The sequence below is a fragment of the Lagenorhynchus albirostris genome, chromosome 15 (genome assembly GCF_949774975.1).
Source record: "Lagenorhynchus albirostris chromosome 15, mLagAlb1.1, whole genome shotgun sequence".
Classification (NCBI taxonomy): domain Eukaryota; kingdom Metazoa; phylum Chordata; class Mammalia; order Artiodactyla; family Delphinidae; genus Lagenorhynchus; species Lagenorhynchus albirostris.
In genome coordinates this window covers 57,445,650-57,459,257 of record NC_083109.1, presented here as the reverse complement: position 1 = coordinate 57,459,257, position 13,608 = coordinate 57,445,650, and the positions used below count along the sequence as shown (strand labels likewise).

Below are 13,608 nucleotides of genomic sequence, written 5' to 3'. Positions count from 1 at the left end.
CCTTTTCCTATTTCTCCAGCAACTGAGCATGAGATTTTTTCTTTCCCTGTATTCCTGCCAGCATTGGTCTCTATCCTCACCAGTGTTTGCTGTTTTATAATCTCCGCTAACCCAAACAAATCCAGGGCCCCGAGCCCAAGCTCGGCAACGCGGGCCTTGCCCTTCCCCAGGCAGCTTTAGTGCCCTCACTTAGGTGGTTAGGCTCACACCTAAACAGCGTTCTTTTCTGGGCCAGGACGTCCCTGCCTCAGGGACTAGGTGCCAAGGTGGCGCATACTCCGCGCCCAAGGGTCCTGCGGGCGGCTGCAGTGGCCACAACACCGGTCGCCTGACAGGCTGCGGTATGAACACCCGGGTGAGGACCTGCGCACATCACGGTGGCAGCGGTGGCGGCAGCTGCGACTTCCCAGCTCCAGACCACGCCCGCTGCATGCCTCTGCAAGTGTTCTTTATTGAAGTGTAGTTGATTTACAATATTATATTAGTTTAAATGGTGCAACATAATGATTCAATATTTTTATGGATTATACACCACCTAAAGTTATTACAAAATAATGGCTATATTTCCCTGTGCTGTACAATATATCCTTGTTGTTTATATATTTTATGCAGAGTAGTTTATATTTCTTAATCCCATACATCTTTTATGTCTTAGAGATCGTATGTATATACAATGTAGTCATACTATTCATTTAACATTCTATGCATCTTCCTTGATTTTCACTGTTTTCGAAGGATAATTTTTAAAGACCTGAATCATAGTCTAGTGAATTGCTAGACAGTTAGTATAATTACTAGACATTTAGACTAGAGAATTTCCTCCTAAATGACAACTGGATAAAATGTGCATAAAAAAGAGACATAATAATGTCAACCGTGCCTACTTTTTTCTTCCATTGCAAACCCCACCTGCTTCTTTAGCTGCCTACTGAAGTGGGGAGGTGTTTAGTTTGCAAGGGGCCATTCAGAGCCGACTGGGATATTTCTTGTCAAGGAACACTTTGTGCTCTAAGTGCACTACTTGGGGTGACTTTTTGGAATAATATTGGATGTTCTAAAGGAAGAGGAAAGAAGAAACAAATATATTTGAGGACAACTGTGTACCAGGCAGTGTGCTAGGCACTTCCTTTACAGCAACCCATGAAGGTTCCTATTTAGGAGAACTTACCATGAGCCAGGCACTACGTTTAGGAATTTTGCATATGTGAGCTCATGTCCTCCCTAGAACTTGAGGGAGTATACACTATTATAATACCCATTTCACAGACAGGATAACTGTGGCTCTGAAGTCACACAGCTAGTCTATGACGAAGTCAGAATGGGAATGCGAGTCTTTCTAATGTAGGCTTCAGCCAGCTTATCCTATGTCCTGTTCCAGGCTTGGGTGGGTGTTGGGGCCGGGGATAGAGAAAAGAGGGGTGGGGAGAGCATAGTAATGATGACCAAGAAAAAAAAGGCAGGGCCTGAGCCAGATTCTCTCTATACATGATCTCACTTCATCCTCCTACAGCGATATTACATAGATGCTGTTGTCATCATTATCTTCACCCCGCAAGTGAGGGAACGAGACCAGGAGAGCTCAGTCACTCTCACTGAGGTTGCACAGCTATAAGTCACACGTGTCTGTCCCGAACGCAGGCGTGTCCGCCCCACAGTGCGTGCCCTGCTCCTTACTGCCTGTGGCTCTTGTCTTCTGTCCAGGGGAGATGGAAGAGCTGGAGACCCTGTGGCTCACGGGGATCTGCCACAACGAGAAGAACGAGGTGATGAGCAGCCAGCTGGACGTCGACAACATGGCGGGTGTGTTCTACATGCTGGCGGCCGCCATGGCCCTCAGCCTCATCACCTTCATCTGGGAACACCTCTTCTACTGGAAGCTGCGCTTCTGCTTCACGGGCGTGTGCTCCGACCGGCCGGGCCTGCTCTTCTCCATCAGCAGGGTCAGTACCCCTGGCGGCTACTTCCCTCTGAGGCAGGCAGTTCCAGAAAAGCACAGGGCTTCCAGAGAATCAGGGATTCTTGACTCCTGGGTGGGGGTGTGGTGTCTCCACACCCTCCCCTCACCCATTAATCCTTCTTGGATTTGTCGGAAGGGCACCAGTTTCTGTGTTCATAAGCCAGATGCAAGCTAGAGATGAAGGTGAATAGGTAAGGCAGGCCGGGCGTGAGAAAAAGAGCAGAAGTGAAACTAAAAATAGCAGCTGAACCCTGGTGTCAAAGGGAGGGAACAATGGAGAATGTGGAGAACTAAGACACATTGCGTAAAACCCACCACACCCAAAGGGGGCAGTCGTCCTCCACTCCTGCTGAGTATGGTTTTAGCGGAAGGCAGAGCCAGTCTTATCAGGTCTTCCAGTTTTTAAAAGAGAAAGCAGTCATCTGATTATACGTGAAAACTTTCAACTTTTGAATACTAGTAACTAATTCCATTGACAAATAGAAAAACACACGGACCAAACACAGCCCGTCTGTGGCCTCCCTCATGAGCACCCAGATATGCTCTAGGACATTATTAAAATTCCTGTGTAGGATGCATTGCTGCATTCCAACAGCAGGATGATCTGCTGCATTCCAACAGATCACGTGTGACAAAACGAAATCTACATGCAAAGCCATGTTGTGTGTGTGAATGCAGCTAACTAACCACAAAAGCGTGTACGATGTAACAGAGCCTGAAATGAAACACAGGCAGGAAGAACCACGAGAAAATGCACACACATCAAACAGGAAACAAAATATACATTCAGCACGACATAAACCACAGCACAGAATACACACGCTGTAGTAAGCGCACTCACGTTCGAGCCACGGAAACCTCATTGCATGCTACACAATATGGCGTGTGTGTGGCCATAAACAGGTACATGTGTCATAATTCATCAATAACGATGACAATTGTGGAAAATGCTTATATTTGTAGGTACATGTATGTCCCTGGCACCATATAAGGAATTTATACTCATCATTTCATTTAACCTACAAACCAATTCTGTGAGGTAGGTACTGATATTGGCCCAGAATTGGGGAAACTCAAATTTATGAGGTTAGAGGAATTACCCAACACCACACAGCCTTGCTGGAGCCAGGATTTGACTCCAGGTGGTATGGTAGCAGCCAGAGCCCACACTCTTACACAAGCAACAAACATCAAATACAAGCAACACAAGAGATTTGATACAAATCATACTACACAACCTGTATGTGCACACAACTCATATAATATATTTTTTTACTTTTTTTTTTTTTTTTTTTTTGCGGTACGCGAGCCTCTTACCGTTGTGGCCTATCCCGTTGCGGAGCACAGGCTCCAGACGCGCAGGCTCTGCGGTCATGGCTCACGGGCCCAGCCGCTCCGCGGCATGTGGGATCTTCCCGGACCGGGGCACGAACCCGTGTCCCCTGCATCGGCAGGCGGACTCTCAACCACTGCGCCACCAGGGAAGCCCTATTTTTACTTTTTAAATACAAGCTACTCACTTACTTGCATCACAATAAAAGCACATACGTACATATCGTTCACTTGTCTTCCAACACAGTATAACATTATCTATCTATCCACCTGGCAATCAGTCAATCAGTCATCCATCCATCCATTCATCTATCCATCTGTCCATCTATCCATCCATCTATTTATCTACCTATTTCTTCCTTTACTCACCTTGGAATTTTTTTACTCTGAAAGAGTTTAACATATTAGGATTTGAAACATGGTGAAAAATATGTGGTTAGAAACATCTAATTTTATATGCTAATGTTCATTGGGAAAATGAAATAATCATCTAAAGAGGAACTTGTGTATTCTTAGTATTTGGTGGTTTTAAGACATCAGAAGGTACACATGGGCTTAGCCAGGAGGATTGATTTTCTCCATTCAGTGGCACTCTAAACTTGAGTTCTATGCAAATACATATTTCCTAATTAGCTTGATGGCCTCTAAACACACAGATTGCTTAAGAATAACAGCGTGCATGCATACAGCTAGGTATTAAGCCAACTTTAAGCTAATTCTCTTCACCAGTTACTAAAGGCTTTCCATATCCAAATGATTCTGAGATTGCCGTGAGCAAATGCACACTATTGCCTTTACTCGTAAATCCTGCTTGTTTTTGCAAGAGTGTTCCCTCTGTCCGAGATATCATTAAAGAAGCCAAGTTAATAGGATTGTCACTATGAGAAATGGACTAAATCCCTCACTCCCATTCCAAGCATCTTGAGGGACGGGGGTGAAGTGGGGACTGGGCACAGCATTGCTGTGTTGTGCCTTGACAAGCTGGAACTGGAACTTCTGTCTCCCCGTCCCTAGAGGAGAGAGGACCCCATGTCCCATGGGGCACAAATGCAAACCTCAGATGCCTGCCCTCCTGGCACGGCCAAGGGTGAAGGTCAGAGTTCACAGAGTCATTTATTTTACATTATATTATTATTATTATATTATTATTTATTTTACATTAGATTATTATTATTATTACATTAGATTATTATTATTTACATTAGATTTTACATTACATTATTTACATTACATTTATTTTACATTATTTTACATTAGAACCAAGTTTCTCCCACAGCTGTGGCCTTTGTTTATTACGACTTACAGAAATGCATCCTCTCTTCTGTGGGATGCTCTTAACTTTTGTCTTCTCTCCGTAATGCTGTCCCTTTCATGTTGAAAAAAAAATTCACTGTCACCAGTAAAAAAGAACCACCTCAGTTGTCTCCAGAGACATGAGGAATGGGAGATGTAGCAAAGCCAGAGGCCAGGGAGGTGGAAACCGTGGCATCTTCCCAACGAGCCCAGAGGAGAGCTTGCACAGCTTCTGGCTGACCCGCAATGGGGCCCAGCAGAATGGAGGTCAGACACTGTCTTAGTGCATTCGGGCTGCTATAACACAATGCCACAGACTGGGTGCTTCATCCACAATAGAAATGTATTGCTTACAGTTCTGGGGGCTGGAAGTCCGAGATCAGGGTGCCAGCGTGGTCGGGTGCGGACCCTCTTCCGGGCTGCAGATTTCCCCTTGTGTTGAAGGGATGAGGGAGCTCTGTGGGGTCTTTTACAAGAGCGCTTATCGCATTCAGGAGGGCTCCTCCCAAAGGCCCCACCTTGGACCTCATGACATAAGCACTTACCTACCACTGATACCATCACCTTTGGGACTAGGCTCTCCGCATATGAATTGGGAGGTGGGGTACACAAACATGCAGACCATAGCAGACACTTCGGGGATCAGGCCCAGGCACCAGGGAACCAGGGAGGACAGTATCGCCCCAGTGAGAAAGGGGGCGGGGAGTGGAACAGAGCAAGCTGTCTGGAACGGCACGTTGAGTCTTCAATGCTAATTTCATCTGAGCCCATTATAGGGCCGAGAGGGCATCTTATTTCCACAACCCATAAAAGGTAGCCGGAATCTATGAATAATAGAGAGGAGGAAAGAAAGAACTCTGCAAGGAAGAAAGAAACTCCAGCCCAGGGATTTGGCTCCTGAGGTAGGATTTAGGCAACTTAGCTAATTAGAAAGCCGCAGTGCTTTCCAGAACAAACCTCCAGCTTCGATCAAACGGGCGCTGTGTGCTCGTACTAGTGTGAGGAGAGAGAGGTGAGGTGACCAACAGGGAGGGCACATCGGGGATGACTGAGCAGCTCACCCACTAGCATTTATGGAGCCCCTTCCGTGTCAGGTGCTTGCTTGCATTATCAGGTCTTGCCCTTGTACCCACCTTAGAGTGTATGATTCCCATCTTACAGATGTGGAACTCGAGGCTCAAAAAGATGTAGTTGCTCAGCCAAGGTCACAGAGCTAAAAAAGGATGGAGCTGGGGCTCATTTCCAGTGGGTTCCAGGTCTCTGACTCTTCCCATCCTTCTGTAATACACATCCCACCTCCTCACCAGCACATCTGGAAGATGGGTCAACTTAGTTGGTGAACACTTTCATCCAAACCTGGGGTACAGGCACCACGTTGACTCCTTCCCGAAGCTTTGCCAGGCAGATCAGCACCTGGGAACTGCCTTAGCTGTGTTGTGTGAGTCCCAGCGGAAACCAGGGATGAGAAAAAGCAGTCAGCAGCCATCCTCTCTGCTCCTGAAACATAGCGCAGCTATGTGGGCCTCCTGCAAATACAGAGACGACCAGCTCATCTTGGCGGGCGAGAGCACACTGCCCTGATGGCAAAGGGTGGAAGCAAGTTCTCAGAGTCTCTAAAAGGAGGAGGGGAGCTCATTAAAATAAAATTGCAAAGTTAGAAAAAATTTAAAAACTAGTGTTTTTATAATGCTAGCAACAGGAAAAAAAGGCTATGATCTTGGCTGGTTCAAACGTGTAGGAGACACACTGATTTCCACCCATAGTAGCAGAATCCCTCTAGGTCACTGTAGGAGATTATTACATTACTCAATTGGACAGGGAAGGCATACGTTAACATAAAAGATTCAAAAGCACGGTGCTATGTGAAATACACGGTGTGTGTGTATGATTTTGACGTCCAGCAGCCCTGGAAGCAAAGAGGAGACACTGCTTCCTGGGAGGGAACAGGGAAGGAGACCACACAGCATCGAGAAAGAGACTAAAGGTAAGGCTGCAGCAGGTGGGAAGTGCCCGATGCCAGGGCCTTGGCCTCAGGGAGCCTTCACCGTGCAGCCTGGGGTTGAAGGGGGTCAGAGAAAGAGAAGCTCAAATGTACAACTGTAGGCTTTTCTGTTTACTGTTCCTCGACGGAGTGGAGACTGTCTCTAGAAAACTACAAGAAAAACGCAGCAGTGCAAACAGGTTGAGGCTGTCACAGTTCTGTGAGCGTCCCTGCAGGTTCAGTGCATCCCCACCATGGGGAATTGATGGAGCTGCTGTAAGAGTCCAGAGTTACCAACCCATAGTCCCCACTAGTTTATGCCAAAGTCAGCAGCAGCTACCGCATCCCTTTTACAAACAAACCCCTTCTTGGGCCGGCTCCCTGTCAGTCTTGGGAGGACCAGGTCAAATCCTGCAGCCTGGACCGAATTGTTCCCTTTAGGTACCGCGGCCAAAATCTGGGGGCAGGAGTGGGGAAGGGAGGAGCACGAATCACAACACCACTGACGCTCTTTTGCCTGTTATTGTAGAATGAATCGAGAGCTCTGCCCCTGAGGTACTTTCAAGGAAAAGTAAACAGTTTTGTTTTTTTGTGGGGTTTTTTTGCGATACGCGGGCCTCTCACTGCTGTGGCCTCTCCCGCTGCGGAGCACAGGCTCCGGACGCGCAGGCTCAGCGGCCATGGCTCACGGGCCCAGCTGCTCCGCGGCATGTGGGATCTTCCCGGACCGGGTCACGAACCCGTGTCCCCTGTATCGGCAGGCGGACTCTCAACCACTGCGCCACCAGGGAAGCCCAACAGTTATTTTTAAGACAGGAAGAAGGTGGAGTGGAAAACAAGAGATGTATGGATGGGGTGCTTATATCTGAGCTACCCCCGAGTCCCTTAGTCATTCAGTTCCCTGGATGGATTTAAATGCAGCATCACCGCGTCATCAGGACTCTCCACTCTTCTTAGTAACTAAAACTCTAACTATGCTCAACAAATTCTCACACAGCCAAAACACAAAGAATATATATATATATTGAGTGGGTAAGTGAAAAGTCCAAGAACGGAGCTCCAGGGGTTCAAACCATATGATGTTTCTTTATCCCACCATCTATGTCTATTCCTCCAAAAAATGTCTGATTGACCCCACATGGGTCTCAGGTCTTCTTCTTCTTTTTGTCGGGGGGGTGGAGCTGGGAGAGACTGTTCCAGAGGTTTTAACTTGAAGTATAATTGGCTTACAATATTGTATATCAGGTGTACTACATAGTGACTCAGTATTTTTATACATTATGAAATAATCACCATAATAACTTTAGTTACCATCTATCACATACAAAGTTATTAGAGTATTATTGACTATCTTTTCTATACTGTACATTATATTCCCATGACTTATTTATCTTAAAGCTGAAGATTTTACCTCTTAATCCCCTTCACCGGTTTCACCCATCTGTCTAACCCCCTCCCCTTTGGCCACTACCAGTTTGTTCTCTGTTTCTGTTGAATCTGGTTTTGTTTTGTTATGGCTGTTCATTTGTTTTGGTTTTAGATTCCACATATAAGTGAAATCAAATGGCATTTGTCTTTCTCTGTCTGACTTATCTCAGCATAATACCCTCTAGGCCCATCTATGTTGTCACAAATGGCAAGATTTCATTCTTTTTTATGGCTGAGTACTATTCCAGTGTGTGTGTGTCTGTGTGTACATACCACATCTTCTTTTCTGTTCCTCTATCAATGGACACTTCAGTTGCCTCCATATCTTGGCTACTGTAAATAATGGTGTGATGAACATTGGGGTGCATGTATTTTTTTTAGTGTTTTTATTTCCTTCAGATAAATATTGGGTCTCATGCTTTAATTGATGGCTTCAGTGTAGGGGTAGCAGTAATTCCCCAGAGGAATCAATGATTGGTGATCCTTGTATGCTGACTCAGTTTGTTTGTCAATAGCTGACTCTCTGGTATCCAAAGTCCAGAGATGATCCTGGGAAACTTTAATAAAAGTAAGGGTTGGTGACTGGGGTGTTGGGAGGGTCAACCAAATCCTTACACGCCAGTTTGGAGGTGCTGAGACCCTTAGAGTTCTTTGAGGATTAGTGGATATTTTTTCTCAAACTCTATGTATGACTGTTGGCAAAAGTGTCAGATAATCTTGATACCTTGTGCCAGGGCGACAAGATACGCCTGATGCTCTGCCACTGGCCTCACACATTCAAGAAGCATTATCGGGATTCAGATTGGATTTCACTGTTTCTCCAGGTCTCCTATAAGAAGGTCATGTCTCACCTTTGCAGGTACAGTTCAGGTGTGAAATGGTTTCATGTCCTTGCTGCTGAGGATGGTGTTTTGTGCTCCTCCCCACAGGGCATTTACAGCTGCATTCACGGGGTGCACATTGAAGAAAAGAAGAAGTCTCCAGACTTCAATCTGACCGGATCCCAGAGCAACATGTTAAAACTCCTTCGGTCAGCCAAAAACATTTCCAACTTGTCCAACGTGAACTCCTCAAGAATGGATTCCCCCAAAAGAGCTGCTGACTTCATTCAAAGAGGATCCCTCATCATGGACATGGTTTCAGATAAGGGAAACTTGGTATATTCAGACAACAGGTCCTTTCAGGGGAAAGAGAGCATTTTTGGGGACAACATGAATGAACTGCAAACCTTCATGGCCAACAGGCACAAGGATAACCTCAACAACTATGTGTTCCAGGGCCAGCACCCTCTGACTCTCAATGAGTCTAACCCTAACACAGTGGAGGTGGCCGTGAGCACGGAATCCAAAGGGAACTCCAGGCCCCGGCAGCTTTGGAAGAAATCCATGGAATCTCTACGCCAAGATTCGCTGACCCAGAACCCAGTCTCCCAGAGGGATGAGGGAACCGTGGAGAACAGGAGCTACTCCCTGAAGAGTCCTAGGTACCTTCCAGAAGAGGTGGCCCACTCGGACATCTCAGAAACTTCGAGCCGGGCCACGTGCCACCGGGAGCCTGACAACAGTAAGAACCACAAGGCCAAGGACAACTTCAAAAGGTCAGTGGCCTCCAAGTACCCCAAGGACTGCAGCGAGGTCGAGCGCTCCTACCTGAAAACCAAAGCGAGCTCCCCCAGGGACAAGATCTACACCATTGATGGGGAGAGGGAGGCCAGTTTCCACCTCGATCCTCCCCAGTTTGTCGAAAACGTGGCCCTTCCCGAGAACGTGGACTTCTCCAATGTCTACCAGGACCATAGTGACAGTTTCCGCAAGGGGGACTCCACACTGCCCATGAACAGGAGTCCCCTGCACGATGAAGATGGGCTCCCCAACAATGACCAGTATAAACTCTACTCCAAGCACTTCACCTTGAAAGACAAGAGTTCCCCTCACAGCGAGGGCAGCGACCGGTACCGGCAGAACTCCACGCACTGCAGGAGCTGCCTGTCCAACCTGCCCACCTATTCAGGCCACTTCACCATGAGGTCCCCCTTCAAATGCGACTCCTGCCTACGGATGGGGAACCTCTATGACATTGACGAAGACCAGATGCTTCAGGAGACAGGTAACCCCGCTACCCAGGAGGAGGTCTACCAGCAGGACTGGGCACAGAGCAGCGCCCTCCAGTTCCAAAAGAACAAGCTGAGGATTAGCCGGCAGCATTCCTACGATAACATCCTCGACAAACCCAGGGAGTTGGACCTTAGCAGGCCCTCCCGGAGCATAAGCCTCAAGGACAGGGAGCGGCTTCTGGAGGGAAACTTGTACGGGAGTCTCTTTAGTGTCCCCTCCAGCAAACTCTCGGGGAACAAAGGCTCCCTTTTCCCCCAGGGTCTGGAGGTCAGCAAACGGAGCAAGTCTCTCTTGCCAGACCACACCTCCGATAACCCTTTCCTCCACTCCTATGGGGATGACCAACGCTTAGTTATTGGGAGGTGCCCCTCGGACCCTTATAAACACTCGCTGCCATCCCAGGCAGTGAATGACAGCTATCTCCGATCGTCCTTGAGGTCGACGGCATCATACTGTTCCAGGGACAGTAGAGGCCACAGCGATGTGTATATTTCGGAGCATGTTATGCCTTATGCTGCAAATAAGAATAAAATGTACTCTGCCCCCAGGGTTTTAAATTCCTGCAGCAATAGACGCGTGTACAAGAAAATGCCTAGTATTGAATCCGATGTTTAAAACCTTCCATTAATGTTTTATCTATAGGGAAACATAGTTAATGGCCAACGTTCCGGAGGATAAAGTTGGATGTCCAATAGTGCCCTGCAAGAGCAAGAGGATTTAGGAAGGTATTTTTCTGTTGGTTCTTTTGCACATGGCTCCATGCCACAGTCTTCCACTCAAGGAATCTTGTGAGGTGTGTGCTGAGCGTGGCAGATACCAGATAGGTGAGTCCTTAACCAAAAATCAACCACTAAAAGGGCAAGTCTCCTGGACATGCCCGCTAGGTATGTTGGCAATAATGACGCGTTGGATGCCAATGGTGATGTGATGATTTCCTATATTCCAAATTCCATTAAGGCCAGTCCACCATGTAATTTCCTCATCAGAAATGCCTAATGGTTTCTCTAATACAGAGTAAGCAATATGGTATGCATGTAAATCTGACACAGACAAAACAAGAATGCATCTGCACTGTAGCGAGATTGACACGTGCAAGAGATTAGGAAGTTTGGATTTATAACTGGTCCAGCTTTATTGTTATGCCTTCCATCACAGCCCCAGCCCAACCCCAGAACTCCAGGCTCCCCCAAGGAGTAGCAAATCAGTGTGTTTGTGGTCACTCTGCTAGCTTCACTGTAGTCCATTTCCAAGACACATCTGGAGTAAAAGGCCAGAAGGGCCCTCAGGCAGAGAGCTACCGGAATCCCTTTGGATGTCGATTTGTGTATTTCACAGACACTCTCTCACCCTTGGCTTCGATGGTCTTGTTCAGAGCTGCATAAACTCACACATTTGTGTCTTCAATATCGTGTAAGTGTGGACCTTCTGTCTATGACACAGCGGCCGTTGTAGTTTATCCCGAGGACTCCTGTGTACGTAAGTTTGCATTTCCCCCTTCTGGTGATGACTCAGGGTTGTATAGTATCTGTTACCCTTCCCCCGCAGAGTAACCATTACTCGTTCAGTCCCCGAATCGCCATGGTGGCGTTTCATTGCGTGTTGCTCTTCCCAGTGTGGTGAATGTGGTGGCATGTGGCAGCAGCCATATGTGTACTGCGATCCTTAAGAAGTAAAAGGCCATCCGTCTGCTGAGGGCCAGCATGGCTGTAGGGTTATCTTCCTTAACGTCCTGAAATTCAGCTGGACACTCGTCTCCAGCCCCACTTCCTTAAATCAAAAGCCTTCAAAACATGAGAGACACTCATGCATCTACCCTGAGCAGCCTCCAAATTGTGGATAAACTTTAGTGGGACAAGTGATTTCTCTCTTCTGAAATAGTCACTCTGTTGGAGGCAAACTGCCTCACTAGCACCAACGGGAGATGAAAAATTCCTCGAAGCATTTGTCATTTCCGAGTCACCTCCATTCTCACTCTACTCAAACCTGTGCATAAATGATATGAGGTGATACTCATTTTGTAAACCTTGGGGGAAGGGTAGGGAATCTTTATGCGTGAGAAGCTCTTAGCACAGTGCCTGGTACATGCAGTGTGGCCCCCCAAAATTAAGGCAGTTGTTATGATACTTCATCAGACAAGAATTTTCTAGTTTAAAAATTAAATATGATAAAACCCACAGCCATATTAATTGAACACTTTATATCGTTCTAATCCAATAATTAGTGTGTTTTAAATACATGAATATCCCTGAAATGCTTGGGCTAAGTAGCCACCCATTTTGCAGGGCATCTGGGTCTGTTGTGGTGTCATGTTACAGAAGCCCTAGGCTAATGTAAACGAGCCTGACCATTTCCTGGTTTGCTCCTGCGTTTTGCTCGGGTTCCCAGAGGAGGGGACAGAATGGCAGGTTGAAAAGTTATCCTGTTTCTTTTAGTCATGCTGTGTTCTGTTTCGTAGGCAGTGCTTTCCCATGAGTGGGCAGGTGCCAGGAATAATTCTCTTAGAGCTTGAGGATTCACTGAGTGGCTCCCTCTTTGAGAAAGTGCACCTGACCTACAATATTCCTATAATGATGAAAAGTGGTTGCGGTAAAGTTCAGGGTCAGTGGTAGAGAGGCAGAGGGAGGCAGTGGGTGAGAAAGTTTTTGAGGTCGAGAGGCAGAAGGGGCCAACCAGGTGCTGAGGAGGAGCGCACTCGAATGTTGCGTTTTATTTCTTGGATGTTCCACCTTTTCTGCCTCAAGAGAATGGAGAAGCCTAGATTGAAAGACCCGGAATAGTCCCCCCAATTTCTAATCTTAGACACACCTGTGACCATATCATTGTTTAGAATTTACTGCCTTTGCCCTTCCACTGCATTCTAGACCCATACAGCCCCAGCCAGGATCACCTCCATTTCCTCACAAGACTGGCATGTCTTGACATGAAATGAATTGAAAAGTCTCCCCAGAATACAGAAGAGTGGTACATCGCCAGCCTAAAGAGGCTGTCTGTCTTCCTCCAGTGTCCTCCAAACCAGGGAGCTGCCAAATATGGCAGAGATCTCCAGGGAGGGTGAGAATTACACTTGGAATGACCCCATAGATCAAAAACCCTTCTTCTAATACCAGCATTCGTTCTGCTATGAACCCCATGCCTCCCTGGGTATAGAAACTAAAAACATGGCTTTGGGAAGAACCGACAGTAATGTAGTGGGAAAAAGTATACACTTCCTTTAATGCCTAAAGTGTTTTAAAAAAAAATAACTAGGATTGGATGCTATGTAATAAGTACCATTTCCTTCCTCCACAAATTCACGGACTCCTAATAGTGATGATCCCAAACTTCAGACAATCGACCATTGATGAGACGGTCACTTTCCAAGTGAAAGGTAGTGATGTTGAGCTATTCAGAGGTACTCCAAGTCATTTCAGTTCTTCGGAGAAAGAGTAGCAGGAATATAACATCCAACAGTAAATCACACCTACAGCACGGGAGGCGATAAGAATTACATAGGAGGCCCTGAA

At 46.7% G+C, this 13,608-nt stretch overlaps 1 protein-coding gene across 2 annotated transcripts in view; it reads left to right on the top strand.

The window, feature by feature from the left end:
* GRIN2A (glutamate ionotropic receptor NMDA type subunit 2A) overlaps nt 1-10,720 on the top strand; it is a 364,835-nt gene extending 354,115 nt beyond the window's left edge. The window contains exons 11-13 of one of the 2 annotated variants that reach the window (XM_060122863.1): nt 1,702-1,940; nt 8,921-10,095; nt 10,439-10,457. In XM_060122863.1, coding sequence (XP_059978846.1) covers nt 1,702-1,940; nt 8,921-10,095; nt 10,439-10,457 — 1,433 coding nt within the window. Of the gene's footprint in view, nt 1-1,701; nt 1,941-8,920 lie in introns of both variants that reach the window. The other variant, XM_060122862.1, reaches the window with a different exon arrangement.
* Nucleotides 10,721-13,608: the final 2,888 nt, after the last annotated feature.